General features: G+C 45.2%; 1 protein-coding gene across 2 annotated transcripts in view; it reads left to right on the top strand.

Moving 5' to 3' along the window:
• Nucleotides 1-9623, top strand: part of LOC122060933 (serrate RNA effector molecule-like) — a 37349-nt gene that overhangs the window by 8259 nt on the left and 19467 nt on the right. For both annotated transcript variants that reach the window (XM_042624044.1, XM_042624043.1), the window contains exon 3: nt 665-722. In XM_042624044.1, coding sequence (XP_042479978.1) covers nt 665-722 — 58 coding nt within the window. The remainder of the gene's footprint in view (nt 1-664; nt 723-9623) is intronic.

Below are 9623 nucleotides of genomic sequence, written 5' to 3'. Positions count from 1 at the left end.
CCCCCCCCCCCCTCTTTGCTAGTAGTATTGTTTGAACCTAAGACATCTAAATTAATTTAAGCCACAAAACAAATATTTAAAGGGGCTAAGGAAAACATAAAAGAACAATATATACCCTAAGGTTCCAAACTTTGGGGCATTACAAGCATCATCCCCTCTGGACCCTAAACTTAATTTTACTGTGAAACCTATTTTTTACTTATATCATTTTATAAACCTAAACTTAATTTTACTGTGGATCCTATTTTTCACTTTGATCATTTTCTGAACTTAAACATCTCCCCTCCCTCCCTTCCTCCCTCTCGCTCCTAATTTCTCATTGCTTGTTTCTATTCTTGGGTAAATATTGGATAAGATTTTTTGAGGACTCAAATCACCACGCAGCATTGGTTGTTCAGAACTATAAGGCATTGAGGCTTTACATGTAATTATTGCCTAGCTGGGTGATGACATTGGCATGTTATATATCTCGCCATTGGTCTAACCTTAAATATCTAATGACCTCCCTTTTGGCTTATTTATTTACATTTAAATTCAATTTATTTTACTGGTTCTGCAAACGCAGGTTGAGTTCTGGCTATTTTTTAACCTTATGCTCTTGTTGTCTTAATTGGGAATTTATTTCAAATTTTTTTTTTTTTTTTTTTTTTTTTTTTGTGCCCAGATTGGGATTCTGGTCGTGGTGGTTATGCTGATGCTTCAAACTCAGGGAGTATACAAAGGTTTGGATTTTATGATATGCTATTCAGTTCAGCAGGATAATATGATTACAGTCAATGTTTGAATTCAACTGGTGGGGTGATTTTGAAGCATGCGGAAACAGAAATATTTTGACAGATTTTGCTTAAATTTCAGCAATTTCACCAATATTGGCAGATTTTGAATCCCATCCATGGAAAGAGAAATGTTTCTCTAATTTCTGTGGATTTTGCTCGATCTTCAAACATTGCTTATGGTTACTAGCTTTTGTAAGCGTAAAGTTTATATCAGTTTGATCTTTTCCTCTTAACCCCTCCTCTCCTCCTCCTAACCCCCTCCCCCCCACCAAAAAAAAGAAAAAGAAAAAAAAAGATATCTAAATTTTTGTGGGAATATTTCATAAATTATATTGTTGTAATTCATACTTAAGAGATTTATTTTTATGTGGAAGTTGAGGTAAGGCATGAGGTGCTCAAGTGGTCAGGATATTTCCATATGGTAACTTACCCTTACCCACAGGTCCACATGGGAACCTGACTGAAGTTTGTGATTTGGTTGAACAATGACTTTGAAATTTGAAAGTAATATCCAATGGAAAAGGATCTCAAAAAATTAAAAATACATTATATATTTTAGCTTTTACATTTTTAAAACAGTTTTGGCTTTTTTTTTGGATGTATAAATAAATTCATTACCATGGAGGAGAAGAATATACAAAGGAGGAAAAGGGGGAAGGGGGGGGGGAAGCCAAGGTTATCGCCAGAAGAAGCGGAGGCCAAACATAGGGGGGAACAAACAAGATCCCATATCAAGGAAAGGGTGACAATAATAGGGGCAGGGGAACAACACTAGGGAATCAAGGGGGGGATAAGATGGACATAGGGAGACCCTAGGAGACAATAATGAGCTTGTTCCTTGGGATGTCAAGAACTGATTGCTGATGGAGGCAGCCAATCTTGGAGTTCACATAAAAAAAGATGGCATTCCAAATCTTATCGAAGGATCTAGATTTTGGAGTCCATGTTCGAAGATTTCTCTCCATTTAGAGGTGGGAAATGATAGTGTGAAAGGTGATCTTTCCAATCGTGTCACAAATGGAGGAACCGCGGTACATCATGTCAACCCAGATCCATTCTCTACTCAGGGGAAGGATACTTTTACGGGAGGGCAGATGAATGTGAGAATCTTTCTCCAAACAGAATGGGAGAAGGGGCAGGAGAAAAGAAGATGGTCAGTGTCTTCAATGCCATTCCAATAGAGACAATATGAGGGGGAGCTGGAATATGACGAGAGATGAGGAAAGATTGCGTAGGGAGGCAGTTGGATAAGGCTCGCCAGGCAGTGAAATTGTGGCAGGGGATGTGGCCTTTGTACTAGATAATGTTGCTCTAGCGAATGAGGGGACTTGGGGTGCAAATGTGGTTCTAAGCAGAGGTAGAAGTGAATAGGCTAGTGACTGGGGGCAGCCAAATGATCTTGTCCTCTCTTCCACGGTGGCTCTCAGGAATGGTTTGGGGGGGGGGAGAGGACCAGAGATTGGCGAGGGGGGACCAATCTCCTAAGGAGATGATGGAGGCCACAGGAGCAGATTTGGGGAGGTTGGAGGAATAAATGGTCTTGGGAGAGGTTAATGAGAGAGATATTGGAGGGGTGCCAGGGATCCAACTAGAGGGAAGTGGAGAGCCCATTACCAATGGAGCAAGAGATGGCAGGGTGAGCGACAGATCTGGATTTGAGAATAGAACGCCAGATCCATGAGGCATTTGGGGGAGTGGGGGCAGCCTATAAGGATCCTTCTTGAGGAGGTAGGAATAGACCCAAGCGATCCAAATGTTGTGATGCTTGGAGGCAATCTTCCAAATGAGTTTCAAGATGTCGACGGAGTTCACATCTTTGATCTAGCATAGGCCAAGGCCTCCTTTTGCTTTGGGGAGACAAACTTGATCCCAACTGAGAGGACAAAGGAATTTAGAGGAGTCAACACCTTTCTAGAGCAAGGAGCAAAGAAGGGTGTCGATAGATTTGGAGGTAGTAGATGGGAGGTCAAAGACGCCAGACCAGCAGAGATATATAGATTGGATCACATATTTGATGAGAACTAGGTGACCAACATAGGAAAGGAGTTTGACCTTCCAACGTTGAAGCCTTTTTCTCAACTGATTCAGGATAGGGGAGTAGTGGTGGGCAAAAAGTCAAGAAGAGATGAGGGGTAGACTAAGGTATTTGACAGGAAGGGAACCGAGAGAGAAGCCAGTGAGATCAAAGAGCCTAGGTTGGCAAGAGGTTGAGATGCCAGAGAGGAAGAGGCTAGATTTAAGGAGGTTAATGCAGAGGCTTGAGAGAGGCTCAAAGAGATGGAGGGGGAGGTGATACAAGATTGAATCCAATGGACGAAGGAAGGAGGGAAGGACATTTAAAACAAGACTTTGGATACGAAGTCCCACCGGATGGAGTCAAAAGCCTTATAGATGTCAATCTTGAGGAGAACGACGGGGCAGTGGTACTTGCGATCAAATCCTCTGACAACTTCATGGTAGAGAATGATGTTGTCCACAATACTTCTCCCGACGATGAAAGCAAATTGGTTGGGCTAGCTAGATAATCAATGACTAGCTGAATCCGATTAGCTAAAATTTTAGCAATGAATTTGTACAAGAGGTTGCAAAGGTATATAGGCATGAAGTCAATCATAGAGTCAACTCCGTCTTTTTTGGGGATGAGGCAGAGGAAAGTGTGGTCAACACGTTTGATCTGAGAGGGGGAAAGGAAGAAACTCCGAATGGCATGGATAAGGTCCTCTCTAATGATATGACAATAGGAGGACAGGAATCCCATACTGAATCCATCAGGCCCGGGGGCCTTGTTGGATTTATGGGAGAGGATAGCTGCGAGGATCTCATCATCAGAGGGGATGTCAAGGAGAGGGTAGGAGGTGGGTAGGAATGAATTTATTAATGATGTTATGGGGGATGGGGGAGGGGAGAGGGGGGAAGGGCAGAATAAGTTACAGAAGAAGGAAGCGACTTCTGATTTGATGTCCTTCGGCTTGAGAAGGGGGGGTCCCATTGCTGGAAATTAACTCGAGCTGGACTTAAGGTTGGGTCGGGCTTTGAGGGATCTATGAAAGAAGGCGGAATTGGAGTCCCCAAGCTTGAGCCATTTGATTCTTGGTTTCTGACGAAGGAAGCTTTTCTCTTGGGCAAGGAGGGAGGAGAGGTCAGTGGAGAGACACTTCTCTTCTTCCGCTAGGGAGGAATTAAGCGGGTCAAGATGAAGCCTATATTGGATGAGATTCAGCTTGTCCTTGCAGGAGGAGACATTAGAAGAGATATTGCCAAATTCAAGAGCATTCTAGCTCTTCAGAGGGGATTCGACATTTCTAAGCTTCTTGGAAAAAACAAGAAGGGGAAATGGGGGGGCAAGGACAGGGAGATTTTCGGCAGCAAGGACAATAGGGATGAAATTCTGGTGGACAGACCACATGTTGAAGAATTTGAAGGGCTTGGGGCCGAAGGAGATGTGGGGATGAGCAAAGAGGGAGATGGAGGAGTGATCAGAGATGCCAGGGAGATCAAAACTGGAATGAGAGGAAGGAAGGAGTGAAGCCAGGCTTCATTTATAAGAACTTTATCTAATTTGCAAGCAATGCGCGCCTGACCTGATCGTCGATTGGTCCAAGTGAATTTGGAGCCTGACCATCTAAGGTCGTTCATGCCAATGTCATCAATGCAATCATTAAGGGAATCGACTGAGGGAAGGTCTATCAGGTCTCCACCTAGCTTTTCATGGGAAAATCTGATGACATTGAAATCTCCCGCGAGGCTCCAGGGACGGGAGCCAGAAGTAGAGGCGAAAGAACGGAGATCGGACCAAAGGGAAATTCTATAATGGGCACAGTTAAGGGCATAAATGATAAAGAGGAAACAGGTGGGAGAGCTAGCAGGGGGAGAAACTAATGACCTAAGGGGGAGGAAGAGGAGATAGAGACATGGAGGAGGAGAGGGTTCCAAAGGATCCAAATACGACCATTAGGGGAATGGCTGTAATTGGCAAGGAAGGACCAAGAAGGGGCAATGGAAGCAACAATGCGGGTGGCATTAGGCTCAAGGACTCGAGTTTGGCATGCTTGGACGATGAATTTAAATCTCGAACGTTCCAGATGGTCCAGGTCATTTGGAAAGGAAGGGGGGGCATCAAATGCTCGAGAGAACAATGGGAGGCCTTTGAGAGGCGTGGGTTAGGATTAGGCTTAGACCTTCGGGTGGTATTCTTTGAGAGGGAAAGGGGAGGGAGCAGCAGGTATGGAAGAGGAGCAGCCTTACCCTTTGGAAGAGATAATGGATCTATAGCGGGTTGACTTAGCCTTCTTGCGGGTGGAAACAGCAACTTCAGGAGGGGTCTTGCTCCGATGACCAGACTTGGGGAGCAGGCCTGGCGGGGAAGACTTGGGGAGCAGGTCTTCCAAGGTCGATGATTGAAGAGGGCAGGAGCAATTGATGGAGATGCAGGGCTCTGGCTGGGAGCCAGAGGTATGGGGGTCAGGCAGGGGGCCTGAGGCAGCATCAGGGTGCACAGGAGTGGCCTGTGCTGACCGGAGAGTCGATGTCTTACCTTCCAAGGTAGGGGGATCAGGCTGAATGTCTGCAAGGTGCGAGACGGGGGCAGAGCCCAGGGGGGCGGTGATGGGCAGCAGGGCAGGAGGGTCGTAGATGGCTGGAAGACCAGCAAGACCATCCATGGTAGTATCAGCAAGGGGCACAGGAGGGGCCTGTGCAGACCAGAGAACTGATGTCGTACCTTCCAGCAATCGATTCCGAACTCTAAATCGTGGAATGTTAAGAATAACAGTGAATGGATTAAATTAGCAGCCTAACTAGGTAAGAACGAATGAACATTGTAGACACATTTATCAAAGTCATGACATTGCAGTCATATACTCATATCAACAAACCAAAGATCGGCCTACTCAGAATTTCGGTGCTACATTGTTGTTAACTAGTGATTCACTTGTGGGTAAATATGCATTCCCACATTGTGGGGAAGAGGTGGTTGGGGTTGCAGGAGGAAGAAGAAGAAGGTCGATACATATCTTTCTAATTAAAAGAGGAAATGACGTTATTACCCTCCAATTTTGAAACTTATGAGCACGTACTCATTAAAGTCTCCACATAAATGACCAAAACTGATTTTTGGCCCAATTATATATATAGGTCAGGACCTATTTGTGGTTTTTATGGTTTTTCAAATTAAAAAAAAAAAAAAAAAAATAGGAACAAGCTCCATAAATGATTCCAAATGCAAACAAAATCGTTTTTGTTAGTAAAGATAAAAAATAAAAATGAAACTGAAGATAGCCTAAATTGTAATTCAGTTTATAGGCAGGGGCTATGAAGGTTCTGATGGGTGCACAACTGCTGATTGGAAGACGGTCTAGTAGTATTAGGTAAGTGGGCATTGAGCTGAGGAAAGGCAAGGTTAATCAGTTATGCACTTGAAAAGGGAGACAATTGGTTATTCAGTTTATGAAACTTGAGCACAAACTTACATCTTGACAGTATTTGAGGCAATTCAATTTATGTAGAGGAATAATTTCTCAAAGAAATCTCTGATTTCAAGTTTGATGCACTATCTTCAAAACTTGTGATCTGGGATGCCCCAAGCAAGTGTTAAAGTGTTAGACCAGACCAACTGGGAAAAGGTCAGAAAAAGGGTGAAGCATGGGATAAAAATGCCTTGCTTCAATCATGTGCATGCTTTTTGGAGCCTTTGGGCACCTGGATTTTCTTTTTTTTTTTTTGGATGAATAAAATATATTAAAGGAGAAGAATATACAACTGGGAGGGAAGAGGAGAGGAGGGGGGAGCCTTATAAGAAGGGAAACAAAAGGGTATAGTTCATACAACAGTGGGGCACTACAAGGGGATACAATCCATCAGGGGGGTGGGGGTGGGGGTGGGGAGGGAGCAGTAGATAAGATAGAGATGAGGCCCCAGAAGACAACCGTGAGCCTGCTCCTTAGGGAATCTCTGACTGTGCTGTGGGGAAGGTTGGCAAGCTTGGTGCTGATATCGTAGTAGATGGCCTTCCAAATTATGTCATAAGAGCGAGAGTTGGAAGTCCATCTACGAAGATTCTGCTCCATCTAGAGATGGTTACTGGTAGCACAAAAAGCAAGTTTCCCAGCAATGTCACAGATGATGGAGCCCTGAAATTTCATGTCAACCCAAATCCATTCCTTACAGAAAGGGAGAACTCTCCTAGAAGGCCAACAACAACTGAGAACAACCTTATTCCAGATGGTGGAGGAGAAGGGATAGGAGAAGAACAAATGGTCAACATCTTCGTTTCCATTCCAATACAGAATTACAGACAACACGTAGTGTAATGCCTCGGCCCCAATAAACTTGGCACAGTATTGTCTTCTTTGGCCTCAAGATTTTAAAATGCATTGCGCCATGTTAAGGAGGCTAGAAGTTATTAGCTAAACCAACAACCTCCTCCTAGGGGATTGGGACTAAAGTTCGCACACCCTCACCAATCTCCCAAACCCTTTGGTACTTGCCATATTCTTGGCGGGAACACCTCAACAATCTCCCAGGCGGGTCTAGTACCTTGCCGTATTCTTGGGTCACTTTCTTTCCGCCTTTGGGCACAGTGTCCCCGTTGTGGCCCCACACATTGTCGAGGTCCGTTTTGATGCCATCTATTACACCCCCAGCTTAATAACTTTGGCATAATATTGTTCTCTTTGGCCCATGGGTCTCAAGGCTTTAAACATGTTGTGTCATGTTGAGGTGGCTAGAGGTTATTAATAGCTCAATAACCTCCCCCAAGGTGATGTGGAACTAAAGTTTGCACACCCTCACCGATCTCCCAAACCCCCTGGTACTTACCGTATTCTTTGTGGGGACTCCTCACTGATCTCTTAAGCGGGCCTGGTACCTTTCTGTATTTTTGGGTGTCATAAGCAGGAGGGACTTGTATGCGGTGGTAAATGAGGTAGGATTGTGTGGGAAGGCAGTTGGAGAAGGCCCGCCAGGTGGTGAAACAGTGATGGGGAATGTGACCTTTGAACCATAGGAGATTCTGCTTGGGAGCGAGGGGTAGAAGGTCTTACGAAGTTCCAGGCAGAGGAAGAGCTGTACAAGTTGGAAGGGGAGGGCTTCCAGAGGATGGAATTTTTCTCTGCCTCGATCCCGGGGGGGAAGGGGGAGCTTAAATGGCATTTAGAGGGGGAGGGGATGTAGGGGGGCCTAGAGATCATTAAGGATGATGGAAGAGTCTAGCAGATAGATCAAGGCCCAGGGAATAGATAGTCCTAGGGCTTACTGCAAGAAGAATCACACCCGACGGGTGCCAAGGGTCAAGCCAGAGGGACGTAGAGGCACCATTACCAATGGAATATGAAATGGCATCCATGGCCAAGGGTCTTTAGCCAAGGATATCACGCCAGACCCAAGTAGCATCCGGACCAGGGGAAGTGGTCCAAAGGGAGTTGTGCTACAGAAGATGGGAATAAACCCAGATGCTATTTTGTGTGGTCACCACCCTCCAAATGAGCCTGTGAATGCCCATGGAGTTGAGATTTTTTATGCGCATAAGACCTAGGCCACCTTCAGATTTGGGGAGATAGACATTGCTTTAATAAGTGGGGTGGAGGAACTTGCTGGAGTCAAAGCCTTTCCAAAGAAAGGAACAGATGAGAGACTTAATGGCTTTAATGGTGGGAGGGGGAAGAACAAAGATACCACACCAATAGAGGTACATGGATTAGAGAACCAATCTGGAAAGCTCAAACCTCTCAGTATAAGAGAGAAGCTTGCTCTTCCACAACTACAACCTCTTCCTTAGGAGATCAAGGATGGGAGTGTAGTGATGGGCCGAAAGCCTAGCTGGGATGAGGGGAAGCCCATGATACTTGACTGGGAGAGCCAAGATAGAAACCAGTAATCTCAAGGAGATGGGCAAAAGCAACTTTAGAAATCCCAGAAATGAAGATGCGAGATTTGAGAGGGTTAAGGCGAAGACCCGAGAGGCTTTCAAAAAGGTGTAGGGAAGACATAATGGAAGAAATGGAGGGATGATAAGCTTTATAGAATATCATTAGGTCATCGGCGAAGGGAGAGAGTCTTGCATTTTGGGATGGGGGAGATGAGGTGGAGGTTGGAGGAAGGTTGGATGTATCTAGAAAGAACCTCAAGGCCAAGGGAGAAGAGGAAAGGGGGGGAGAGGACATCTTTGGCGAATTCCAATAGAGGAATGGAAGAAGCCAGCGGGGCTACCATTCACCAGGATAGACAAAGTGGGGGGGGGGGGGGGGGGGAGGACATTTGGAGAAGGACCTTTGAGATGAAGTCCCAACGAATCGAGAAGAAAGCTCTATGAAGATCGATCTTAAAAAGGTCCATCGATCCATGGGATTTCCACTCAAAGCCCCGAACAATCTCGTGGCACAGGATGATGTTATTGGCTATACTCCTACCAGAGATGAAGGCAGATTTGTTTTGGCTGACCAAGGAGGCAATGACTCTTTGGATGCGGTTGGCCAGAATTTTGGCATTGAATTTGTTGATCGGGTTACAAAGAGAGATGGGTTTGAAATCCAGTATGGAAGAGGCTCCATCAGATTTGGGGAGAGGCAGAGGAAGGTTTGTTTTACACCATAATTTGATTGGGATCAAAGAAGAAGCTTTTAAGAGCTCAAATAAGATCTTGCTTGATGATGTCCCAACAGGAGGAGAAGAAGCTCATGCTGAAACCATCCGGCCTAGGAGCTTTACTGGATTTGTGGGAGAGGATGGTAGAGGTGATTTCCTCATTATAGGGGATGGCTTAAAGAGAAGGGAGAAGGTGATTAGAAATGAGTTTATTGATCCGGGGGGGGGGGGGGAGGGGAGGATCGGAGGAAGGGGATGGGGCGTTGA

Source organism: Macadamia integrifolia, chromosome 14 (assembly GCF_013358625.1).
Source record: "Macadamia integrifolia cultivar HAES 741 chromosome 14, SCU_Mint_v3, whole genome shotgun sequence".
Classification (NCBI taxonomy): Eukaryota; Viridiplantae; Streptophyta; class Magnoliopsida; order Proteales; family Proteaceae; genus Macadamia; species Macadamia integrifolia.
The sequence above is the reverse complement of the archived record's forward strand: the minus strand, read 5'-3'. Positions and strand labels throughout refer to the sequence as shown.